Source organism: Polyodon spathula, unplaced genomic scaffold (assembly GCF_017654505.1).
Source record: "Polyodon spathula isolate WHYD16114869_AA unplaced genomic scaffold, ASM1765450v1 scaffolds_4037, whole genome shotgun sequence".
NCBI lineage: Eukaryota > Metazoa > Chordata > Actinopteri > Acipenseriformes > Polyodontidae > Polyodon > Polyodon spathula.
In genome coordinates, this window is record NW_024475494.1 from 8,850 (window position 1) to 21,154 (window position 12,305).

The 12,305-nt window shown below is 46.6% G+C and overlaps 1 protein-coding gene across 1 annotated transcript; it reads right to left on the reverse strand.

Annotated features, from left to right (window-relative positions):
• Positions 1 to 475: 475 nt before the first annotated feature.
• Positions 476 to 7,647, reverse strand: LOC121312592. Its single transcript, XM_041244308.1, has 16 exons — positions 7,599 to 7,647; positions 7,399 to 7,520; positions 6,862 to 7,081; positions 6,656 to 6,777; positions 4,160 to 4,367; positions 3,948 to 4,069; positions 3,800 to 3,850; positions 3,271 to 3,370; positions 2,587 to 2,759; positions 2,297 to 2,394; positions 1,978 to 2,105; positions 1,662 to 1,842; positions 1,268 to 1,412; positions 1,070 to 1,145; positions 787 to 951; positions 476 to 630 (listed from the first exon to the last, which is right to left on the reverse strand). The coding sequence occupies exons 1-16, from the start codon at positions 7,645 to 7,647 to the stop codon at positions 518 to 520; spliced, it is 2,073 nt and encodes a 690-aa protein (XP_041100242.1). The 3' UTR covers positions 476 to 517.
• Positions 7,648 to 12,305: the final 4,658 nt, after the last annotated feature.

Here is a 12,305-nt window from a genome sequence, read left to right on the forward strand (position 1 = left end):
CTGTCTGCCCTCAATCCAAAGCCCTGTCCCACAGCAGGGACAGCCCAGAAGTAGCAGCAGCTACAGTTGCCATTGTCCAGCACCACGATGGCCCTATTAAAGCAAAATCTCTACATATACTGCACAGCAGTTTATTGGCCCTTGGTCACGGCTGCTACGCCATGTTAGATGCAATATACATCAATTGCAGCCTAGGTAATGTAGTATTTGGATAAACACAAGTGAACCCTTAGGGCACTACTGAATTGCACAGCAAATGGCAATGTACCAGCGCCTTTACTGGCACCAGCAGAAGAGGTCTCGAGTGCTCAAAAAACAATGCAGCTGTCACTTCAGGGTATTAAACCTCAGTTTACTGCAACCAGCAAATCCAACATGTTGGATAAATCGGCATCTCTAATCCTACTTAGATATGTGACCCCCCTCTATTTGGTGGAGGAATTGAAATTAAGAAAACCCACAAACCACTACAGAATTAACACAAGATAAAGGTTTATTCAAGTTAGAGACTGCTTCTCTAGGACCTGACAATTTGCAAGCCAATCCATTTGAGGAAGAGCATTATAACAGATACCAGGACCAGCAAACCAAGCAGCCACAGGAGACCATGGAAGTGCGTCCAGTGCTTCTCTGCAAGAGGAAGCAAAAGTTAGTGGCAAAGCAACTGTGAGCAAGGGAGGAATACAATGAAGCTTCAGTTCTGGCTTTGGCCCAGGGCCAGAACTGAGCAACACCACATGAAAAAGGCTAGTACTGCTTCAATGCAGAAGATCTCAAATCACTTGCCCGTTTGTTCATGGGGCACAATCTCATCCAAAGTGAAGGTTCCTTCGCTGACAGCAATGAAGCCAGCATGACCAGGAGCAGCTCGCTTGTCTACGTTTGATTTCCCAGGACAGGGCTTTCCTGCACAGCGCCCTCCAGCAGATCTTGATGTGGGAACAGGCATCTCTGTGGAAGGAGAAAGATATCAAGTGCCCAAAATTTAACCAAGGGAGCAGGACTTAAATACTTCAGGGGGGACTCCTTCTCAGAAACCAAGTCCAAATAGTGCTTTTCAGGACCATACCTCTTCCATCAAAGCATCCTTCATTGCAAACACGACGTTCCGGGGAACACACTTCGGTTGAACACATGAAATAGATCTAAAAAGAAAGTAAATGGAGTTAGGAGCAGCTGTAGATCTGCTTTGGTCTAATATACCATTTATGACTAGGCATTTGGAAGCAAGCTTGAGTCTATACAATTGGACCACTATTAAACTCACTTCCTCATCCAAACGCTGCTTGGTCTTGTAGTCCAGGAACTGGAAGATTTCTATTTCAAAGCGTCGAGTGTGCTTGGATACAGGCATGTTATTGTATTTGACATGGAGGCCAGCAGCACTGCTGTAATCCAGGATGTTTGGACAACTGTGGGGGATAAATTCAGAAGGGAGTCCTACAGCTGCCAACTAGGAGGCTTGAAGTGCATGGTAGCCATATTGTAATGCTTCTAGCAGCTGCAACAGTCTAGCTTGCAAAGATTTAATTTAGATGTTTGCAGCCAGTCACCTAACCAGTTGCTGAACTGGTTAATGGTCACATCTGGCAGTTGCTGCTGGACAAATCCCTGGCATGTTGCTTTTGTCCAGACAAAGGGAGACAAATCAGGATACTCACCCTTCATAGATGATCACCCAGGCAGCTCGAGAGGACCGGGGATAGGCGATGCAGTAGTGGACCAGCAGAACTACACTGGGGTTAGGAGGGTTCACAAGCTGCACTTCCAGATACGCCTTGCTTCCAAGCAAGAATCTCAGGGGCAGATGGGACTGTGGGTAGAAGCTGGTGTAGCTGGCATCTGCAAGAGAGGTGCATCATTGGTAACACACCAGCCATTGAAAGAGGAAATTGAGCCAGTCAAATCTAGCAGTCATTACCAGACATGATGCCAAACCAGACCAAATGGGAGAAGTTACGCATCATGTTCAATTACCTGTGGCAATCCTTAACCTAACCCCAAGCCAGCCAAAAGCCAAGGCTGCTGATGGAGGCGATGGGTTCACCACCAAGTAACCCATGCTGGCCAAGTTTCCTTTAGAATAGCGACATTCCACATGGAAACTGTAGTGCAGAGAGGAGACAGTGAAGACAAAGAATCCATTTAGTTACCAGTTGGCACAGATATTCCAGTCAATGACAAAACCATAAAGGCTTTAACTCCGATCATGGGGTCCCCACCCACTACAACCAGCAAAGTATGCTGAAAGAGGGTTAAGCAGCTGCCTGTTCCAAGCGCATGTAGAAGAAATTACCGATAAGGGCCATCTCTGGTAATTTGTCCATACATCTGCTGGATCCCCCGAACCAAACCACGAACTTCAGCAAGATAGATTGTAGTCTCCGCCACAGTCTACAGAATAAAAAATGATTACAAAGTGAGAACACTGAAGCAGTTGAGGATTGTAATCAACCTGGCCAGCCCAAAACCAGTGGCATTCCAGTAGATTAGCACCCCAACACCCCCCTTAGACATATGGCTGTAAAAAGCATTGCAGCCTAGAAGTCCTAGTACTAACCCAAACCCCAGGAGGAGTGAACTTACAAAGACACGTGTCCCACAGCCAGTCACAGGAAATTTGAAGACCGCAAAGTCTGGAGTGCAGATTACAGGGACACATGAATGGTTTCCTGCAATTACTAAACTGCTCGGATCAATTTCTGGCTTGGTTGAGGTGCGGTATACGGAGAATACAAAATGCCCATCTGCAGTGCACGCTGAAAAGCAGGAAGCAAAGAAACCATTAATGCAAAATAATGAAACCATTTACCTGAAGGACCAGTCCCCTGTACAGTAAGGGTGGAAATCAGGTCAATTATCTCCTCCACCCTCAAAGTTTTCCTATACAAGCTGTTCAAAGTTACTCTGGATAGCTCATTAGATGAGCAGTGCTATATCAAGTGTAAAACCAAGCCATACCATCCAAAGGATAGTAACACTGGGAAGTTCTTGCATCCACACAACATCCATTGGCCACACACCATTGTGGATCAGCATTAGGTGGACCACAAGCCAACTGCTGACTTCTTGGTATCTTGCACCCTGCAAGAGAGTAAACTTCAATGTTATAGGTTGTACAGGGAAGACCCTGTAGTTTAGGTGTTAATATCTTGTGTAGGGGCACATTGTATTCAATACAAAGCAACATGATGCAGCAACAGCATTGGCAGACAAGCAACACCAGACTTGAGCACTCTGGTATTTTGTGTCCAGTGAACAAACACTCACCCACATGTGGTACTAGACCAGGAACAGGACATTTGGCCTGTATATCTCCTCGCTCCCCAGTAAAAGTTGTGTAGAGGACTCTCAGGATATAGAAGTTGTTCTAGAAGTGGAAAGAGAGTTGGTCATTCTTGACAGGATTTTGATCACCAATACAAATGGGGAATCACAGCTGCAATTGCCCTCAGCTTACCAGTATCTTGACATGACAGGCCTTGTAAGGAGCAGTCAGGATGTTTTTGCCATTTCCCTTCAAACTGTAGCCACAAGTCTTGGGAGCACCGATAACAGCTACCAAGTTGTTGGATTCATCTACAACAGATGCCACATTTAGAGCATGCTTTCCGTTTCACAGCACCCACATTACTGTGTACCAAGCCAACTCACCCATTAAATGGATATCTTGTAGCAGTCCCCCAGGAAGCTCCACTGTCATGCAAGTATCGCTGCAGAGGACAGAAACCCCAAAGGGAGGGAGTGATGAGCCTGTTGGTAAAGCTGCACTGGTTGGACATTTCATCTGCACCTGTACCCTTTTCCCACTAAGGGTTACATATACTAGGGTCAGGACATAATTCCCATTCTGGAAGAGAATCAAGGGAGGAGAGAGAGCACAAGTGAGGGTATTTACATGCATAGGAAGTTTAAAAGCAACAGTACAGAAAGCTAAAAATATTTACCAGCATCTTGACATCACAGGCTGTGTAAGGGGCTGTGAAGATGTTCTTTCCTCTCCCATGCACCAAGCTGTAGCCACACTTTCTGCTATCATCTTGGACAGTTACCAGAGTGTTGGATTTATCTGCAAGAGGCAACGTTGCCACGAGATTAGGTTATCCTCATTGCCAAGCAATTTGGGTGGGAAGTTATCTGGGACAAGGCACAACCTTACCCATCACAGCTACTTGTTCAATTGGTCCTTCAGGCAGCTCTATTGTCATGACTGAGGCTCTGCAGGCAGTGGGTATTGTTGGTTTTCTAGGAGTGGTTGTAGAGGGAGGGGGTTTTGTGGGCACTACAGCACCGGTTGGGCATTGCATCTGAACATAAGCTTGTTGTCCAGAAGTTGTGTAGCGGAGGGTCAGGATGTAGTGCTCATTCTAGAACAAGGAGGAAGTTGGCTTGATCAAAAAGTATAACCAGGAAACAAGCAAATTGCAGGTAGTTCACTCACACAGTGATCATGTCAGCAGGTGTCAAATGGCATGCTTTGAAACAACTAGAAAATCTACTAGGCACACTTCAGAACTATGAAGCCCAGTGTTTTTGTAACAATGCCTTCCACCGTTGTCCCCACTTCAGTGGGAGAACTTACCTGGACTAGTTTCAAAACTAGTCTGTTTACATTCCAAGCCTGCAGTGTTCTGATGAAGTTTCAGGATGGAGCAGCGCCTTGCTAGTTCAAAACAATACTGCCACAGAGCTGCATTTTAATATTACTACCACATCCAATTACTTGAAATTTCTATGGATTTCATTTACTCCCATTTCCCGGAAAAGGAGTTGTCAAGAAATGGCAAGCTACCAATCTGCCTGTGCTCCATTCTCCAAAACACATCCTTTTTGTTTTTAAAAAGAGATTAAACCTTGGGCCAAGAGGCCATAAAAGCAGGGTTTGGAATAATTGCATGTCAAAGCTTAGTCTTACCTGCCATCTGTACGCTGTCAAATAATCCCCAAATTGATTGAGACGTACACGTTATTTCCATTTACATATACTTGTAGTATAAAACAGAACACAGAATCATTTGTGGTAGCATCTTGTATTTCACTTGGACTCTCATCTAACCCCAGATGTAACTAAACACATCTGCTCACGAACTGCCCCGATATCAAATCCTAACTGGGTTTTTTATTTGCTCTTATTAGGACTGAAGTCATTGCATCTTGCTCTATTGTCCCGTTATTCTTGATGTGTATTTTGTTTACAACTGCAAGTCTCCCTGGGTAAGGAAGTCTGCCAAGAACATAGAATTTTAAAATTTGCCTTGGATGTCCCTACATAAAACCACTTGCCCCCGTGGGGGCAATATTTATGGTAGTGAAAACACAAGTACTCCAACTGATCATTCAGTATCACTGATCCACCTATTCCTCTGCTGGTGCCATCTGTTGGGAGTGCTTCTGGCATGATCTTTGTGCTCTGCAAACACAGTACATGCCACGCTCTCTGTTCAGTCAGTGGGGATTTCTCAGCTGTAAACACTTCCTATTTGCAAGCTCCACTCAGCAGGTGATGAGGAATACCAATATACTGGGGCTTAAAGCACACGATCAACTAAAAAAAAAAAAGGAAGTTCCTTAAAAGCCAAAACCAGAGTTGTTAAGTCACTTCTCTTCACCCCCTTCCCAATCTCTTCCTATAGTGCAGGATCTTAACTGGCACTTTATATAGTGAAACAGGGGCAGAGTTAGGGAAGAGAACAGCTAGTTTTCATTTTGTGCAAGAGAAGCTATAACGTTTCTACAAGCCGATAGGCTGAAGAGCAGGCACAATTGGCGTTGGCCGATCCAATTGTTGTTCCCAAGGTTGAGAGGTAGGCTGAAGAGCAGGCGTTGGCTGATCCAATTGGGCTGTTCAGTGTTCAAAGGTATTTCACAGGGACACGAGTCAGAGCCCCCAGTGTTGGAACAGCAGGTCAGCCCAGTGATACTCCAAGCAGGCTACTGTAGTTTGCGAACAGAATTGATAGCGCCGACAGATTGAGAAGAAAATAACTATGGATTGCATGCAGGAAAAATTCAAGAATGTTAAGGCAGTTCCTCCAATACAAAATGGCATGAATGGTTAGGTGCAGAGCATTCAATTACCCCTGCCTGGAAGAGTCTACCACTGCCAAGGGGGTATGCATTGTATTTGATGAATTTAGCTTTGATTTCTGTATGAAACAGCCATTGCCAGGTATTTTTATATATTACAAATAACCCACAAGTGTACAGGTTCAGACTAAACCAACTTCAAAATGGTGTATCGAGAACATAACTTTCTTCAATGGCAATGCATATGAAGTGTTGCAGTAGATAACCGCCTGCATAAACCAAGTTATTGTAATCCAGTAAAACTGGTTAGCAGGTGTGTACAGTACTACAGATCTTGCAACTACAATGGAGAAAAATGCACTCTGGCACTGCTATTGTGGAAAGACTCAACATTGGGATGCAGTTACCCAAATTAATGCAACGTACAATGAACCGCGCAGCTTTATGCAATTAGAGAGAGTTATGCGTCTAACCATATCATGCAATCACAATGATGCACGTAAAAAAGGGACCTGCCATATGCTATGCAACTAACCAATATACAAAGTGGCATGTACGCACCATTTTAAAAACCTTCTGTACCAGTGTTCTGGTTTTTATATATACCCTCACCCCTCCCCATGATTACCACTATCCGGACATCACAGGCTTCGTAGGGGGTTATGAAAAGGGTCCTTCCACTTCCCTGCAGCAAGGTGTAGTTGCAGTACACTGGAGCCTTGACGACAACTATCCATTTGTTGGAATAATCTACAAAAGAAAAGAGTTGCCATAAAATCCCCCTACTGTGCCATAGACAAAAGCTTACAGGTGTCTAGCAAAAGCCCAACTCACCTAGAAGCTCCACTAGGTCCAGAGGTTCCATGGGCAGCACCACCATCATGCCAGAGGAGTTGCACACCACATCTGGTGTGGGAGGGGTCCTTGTTGATTTTGTGGTTGTAGTTGCAGGTGCTTTTGTTGGTTCTCCTGCACTAGTTGGACATTTCATCTGCACATACCCTACTTCTCCATCAACTGTTGTATAGCGCAAGGCCAAGTAGTAGTTCTCATTCTAGAATTTGCATAAAAAAAGGTTTAGGGTAAGAGGAAAGTAAATCTGAAGCAGACTCTGGAACTAGCTAATCCCCAATGAGGGATTTTGGGGCAACACTAACCTTAAATACAACATTAGGAAATCCAAGAGCAGTTCAAGTCAGGGCATGTGAAACCAGCCCCATCATACGATCACTACTTGGGTGCATTCCCTATCCTCCCCTTCCCCCTTATGGTATTAGACCGTTAGGTTGCAGAAACCCCTTTACAGTTGTGCATTTACAGACCAAGTTTGAATAGAAGTACAAGAGCAGCCCATTGGCAGAAATGGATTACCAGAATCTTGACATCACACGCAGTGTAGGGGGTTTTGAAGAGGTTCCTTTCTCTGCTCTGAATCAAGGTGTAGTTGCAATTCTCTGGAGCATCAATGACAGCTACCCACTTGTTAGATTCAGCTACAAGAGAAAAGTTGGCATAATTTCCTCATGCCCTTATCAAGTTAATCCACATGAACAAAAATAACTCAACCTCACCTAGCAGCTCTACTAGTACTAGATGTTCCTTGGACAGCTCCACCACCATACTAGAGGCAGTGCAGACCACAGTTGGCTTCCCACCACTGGTGGTCATAGTTGTCTTTGTAGTGCTTCCGGTGGTCCTGGTTGTAGTTGGGGTTTTTGTGGGTTCTCCAGCACTGGTGGGGCATTTCAATACCATATACCCTTTTTTGCCACCAGTTGTCAGATACCATATTTCCAAAACATAGCTTTGATTCTAGAACAAAGAACATATGTAATATACCCAAATTGATTGCCATGGTTTTAAAATGATCATACAAGCTGGAAAACAAAATTTACTCTTGTGATTAATAAAGGCCAAGAGGAAAGCAGAGCAAGATGGGCCAATCATACCACCATTGCCCAACAATATATACTGAACATCAAAAGAAACTTCCTTATTAACACATTTTACCTGCATTTACAAAACATTTTAGAACTGGAGGAGATAAATGCATAAACCGACAAAATGATAAAAAAAAAAAAATCTATCTATAGAGAAATACCTGATCATTCATCCTTGACCGTGACATGCTTGCCTGACTTGACTCCACACATGCACTTAAAATCACCCAGTTTAACCAACACTTTGATTGGACGATGGATAGGGGAGTGTTGCAGTTCAAGCGTGACTATAAGTAATAAAAGAAATACCAAAAACAATGCCACCTCTGTGGAGAGCAGAACAACCTTCATTGCCATCCCACCAATGTTGGAGGCTGGACTAGGGCAGCGTACTGTGGCTCGCTGTTTTGGGTGCTCACAGCCAGCAATTTCAAAACCTGGGAAGACTACAGAACCAGACACCGTCAAATGACGGGCCACGAACTGGGAGACCAGGAGTCACACCTGCTTAAGAACGACAGATCATTTTGGCATCTTTGTCAATGGTTAAAAAGTCATTGCACCTGTCAGTTTGATCACATGTAGTATTTGGATACTAGTGATACTTTTGATGTTCAGTATATGAAGCTTTATTAAAAGCGCAGAAGTTTGGTTGGGGGGAGAAGAGAAAGCACACAGTATGGTGTGGAATATCTAGGTGATCTCATGGATGAATGGACAGGGTCTGGAAAAAAAGAAATGGATTGACTATGCAAAAGGCATCATTTCATGCAAAATGATAAAGGTGGAAAGTGTTCACCATCTCCAATTAGTCCAAACAATTACCAGTATCCTGACATCACAGGCAGCGTAAGGGGCTATGAAGAAGTTCCTTCCACTTCCCTGCAACAAGGTGTAGTTGCAATGCTTGGGAGCATCAATGACCGTTACCCACTGGTTGGATTTATCTACAAAGAAAGAGGGAACAGTGGTCAGATATGATGCTCCTCCAAAATACTCAAAAGCCCTAACTCACCTAGAATCCTTCCCAAGTCTGAGGTTCCTTTGGTGCACTCCACCACCACACTGTGGAACTGCCGCAACCACAATTGTAGGGGCCTTGGTCGTCTCCTGCGGTGGTTCTGGTAGTAGTCGGGGCTTGGTCTCCCCAATGGATTGCTTTGGGTGCCCCCCTGCTGGTTGGTTCTGGTAGTAGTTGTTCCTCCTAGTCGCCCCTCGCTTGGTGTTTCTGTAGTAGTCGTCCCCCGGTCGGTCCCCCCTGCTGGTGGTTCTGGTAGTCACATCCTCCTGTGGTTTCTGGTAGTAGTTTGGTTGGCTCCCCATGGGAGGGCTGGTCGTATCTCCCCTCTGGTGGTTCTGTATTAGTCGTCCTCCTGGTCGTACCCCCCTGCTGGTGGGTTCTGGTAGTATGTCCTCCTGGTCGCCCCCGCTGGTGGTCTTGGTGTCCGTCCTGATTGGCCTCCCCAATGGGAGTGCTGGTCCGTCACCCCTCTGCTGTGGGGTCTGGGTATTAGTCGTCCTCCTTGTCGGTTCCCCCCCCTCTGTGGTCTGGTAGTAGTCCCGTCCCTCCCTGGTCGGCCCCCGCTGGTGGTTTCTGGTATAGTCTTGTTGGCTTCCCCATGGAGTGCTGGTCGCCCCCTGCCTGGTGTTCTGTGTAGTAGTCGTCCTCGGGTTCGGCCCCCCCTGCTCGGTGGATCTGGTCGTCGTCCTCCTGGTGGGTGTCGTCGTAGTCTTGGTCGGCTCCCCAATGGGAGTGCTGGTCGTCCTCCTGCTGGTTGGTTCTGGTAGTCCTGCTGGTGGTTCTGGTAGTCCCCCTGCTGGTGGTTCTGGTAGTACTCGTCCTCCTGGTCGGTTCCCTCCTGCTGGTGGTTCTGGTATTAGTAGTCCTCCTGTGTCGGCTCCCACTGCTGGTGGTTCTGTTATTGTCCTTGGTTGGCCCTCCAATTGGAGTGCTGGTCGTCCCCCCTGCTGGTGGTTTCTGTAGTATTCTCCTGGTCGGCCCCTGCTGGTGTTCTGGTGTAGTCGTCCTCCTGGGGTTCTGGTAGGTCTTGGTTGGGCTCCCAGATGGAGTGCTGTCGTCCCCCTGCTTTGGGTTCTGGTACGTAAGTCGTCCTCCTGGTCCGGCCCCCTGCTGGTGGTTCCTGGTAGGCGTCGTCTGGTGGTGAATCCTGTAGTATCCTTGGTTGGCTCCCCAATGGAGTGCGGGTCGTCCCCCTGCTTGTGGTTCTGGTATAGTCTCCTCACTGTCGGCCCCCCCTCTGTTGTTCTGGTTAGTAGTCGTCCTCCTGTGGTTCTGGTAGTAGTCCTTGTTGGCATCCGCCAATGGGAGTCTGCTCGTCCTCCTGCTTGTGGTTCTGGTATAGTCGTCCTCCTGGGTCGACCCCCTGCGGGGGGTCTGGTAGTCATCGTCCTCCTGGGTCGCCCCCTCTGTGGTTCTGGTAGTACTTTCTCCTGGTCACCCCCTGCTGGTGGTTGTGGTAGTCCTGCTGGTGGTTCTGGTAGTGGTCTTGGTTGGCTCCCCAATGGGAGTGCTGGTCGTCCCCCTGCTGGTGGTTCTGGTAGTCCTGCTCGTCCCCCTGGTCGGCCCCCTGCTGGTGGTTCTGGTAGTCGGCGTCCTGTGGTGGATCTGGGTAGTTGTCCTCCTGGTGTTCTGGTAGTACGGTCTTGTCATGGCTCCCCATGGGAGTCATACTCGTCCTCCTGCTGTGTTTGTTTCTGGCAGTAGTTTTCGTCCTCCTCATGGTCTGGCCCCAATGGTTCTGGTGGTCGTCCTCCTGGTGGTGGTTCTGGTAGTAGTCTTGGTTGGCTCCCCAATGGGAGTGCTGGTCGTCCCCCTGCTGGTGGTTCTGGTGGTCGTCCTCCTGGTGGTGGTTCTGGTAGTCCTGCTGGTGGTTCTGGTAGTCGTCCTCCTGGTGGTTCCGATAGTCCTGGTCGGCTCCCCAATGGGAGTACTGGTCGTCTCCTCCTGGTCCTTCTCCCAGATGGTAGTCTTCCTGCTGGTGGTTCTAGTCGTCCTCCCACTGGTAGTTCTAGCAGTCCGTGTTGGCTTCCTAGTAGTCGTTTTTATTGGACATCTCATGTGCACGTAGTCTCCCTCAGCAGTGGGAATGTAGAGCAATGTTAAGATGTAGCTTCCGTCCTGCAAGTGAAGAGACAGAACTAGTTGAATGTGGAAGGACATTACGCTTTTAGATTTTCCCACCACAGAGCCAAGCTACTGACATCCTGCAATGAAAGTTACACTTTGCCAACACACACAAATGGTCTTCACAAATTAGACCAACAGTACAGCTATCACTTAATATTTAGCAGTGTCTAAACTAATTACCCCATTATAATATCAACCTTAAATTAGTTCTGTTGAGGTGGGGGTTGAAACAGGATTCGCCAAAGATCTCATTTAAGGATAGTTCTCCAATTTGTTTCAGTGCTAAGAAAACAAATTCTGTGTGGTTTGGTTCTCACACAGCTTGACAAATAGCCAGTGGAGAACAATTTGTAGCCGTACCATACCGAGCTCTCTGGTTGGGATGTGCCATTGGAGAAGGGGCATTAGTCAGCAGATGTGAAAAGATAGTTTTATGTAGGTTGTAGCATTCTAATCTGGAGTTTGATTTCTAATATAATGTATGGTTCCCACCTGTATCTGGACATCACAACCTCTGTAGGGGGTTGTAAAGAAGTTCCTTCCTCCTCTTCCCTGCCCCAAACTGTAGTTGCAGTAACTGGGAGCATCATTGATATCCACCCACTCATTGGACGGACCTATACATAAAAAAAGTTACATTACCTACCAAGACAGATCAGTTCCCTCCCAAAAGAATTTGGGGCCAAATTCAGACTCACTCAATACTAGAACTTGAAGCAACTCAGAGGGCAGCTCCACAGTCATGCTGGAGGCTTTGCAGAGAGCAGCGTCAGGGAGAGTTGGCATTACAGGTTTCCAAGTAGTTGTTGGCTCTCCAGCAGTGGGTCTGGTCATCTCCCCACCAGAGGTTCTAGTAGTCTCTGTTGGCTCCCCACCAGTGGCTGGACATCTAATGTCAAAGTACCCTCGTTGATCAGCAGTTATGTAAAGCAAGGTCAAGATGTAGTTTCCATTCTGAAAGTGAAGGGACACAAGTTGAAGACCAGAAGGACTTTGTCCAAAATGAGATTTACTGTCTGTGGAATAGTCTGCTTCAACTCTGGGAGGCTTCCATAGCTGGCAAATCTCCTTGATCCGAGTTTAGTGTTACTCAATTTATAGTGTACTCCACACCTAAACCCCTACCCATAGTCATGCTTACCCACTATTTTAACCATGTCTTAGCAGCAGCAACATTAAAATGGTGGCAC

What these genes read in the sequence shown, in the direction of transcription:
- LOC121312592 (XM_041244308.1), bottom strand. Translation starts at nt 7,647, where the DNA reads ATGGTGGTGGAGCTGTCCAAGGAACATCTAGTACTAGTAGAGCTGCTA. An exon ending in CCTGTGATGTCCGGATAGTG is followed by an intron (nt 4,368 to 6,655) that starts GTAATCATGGGG and finishes TCCTTGTTCTAG; the next exon opens with AATGAGCACTACATCCTGAC. An exon ending in ACCAGAGATGGCCCTTATCG is followed by an intron (nt 2,106 to 2,296) that starts GTAATTTCTTCT and finishes TCTGCACTACAG; the next exon opens with TTTCCATGTGGAATGTCGCT.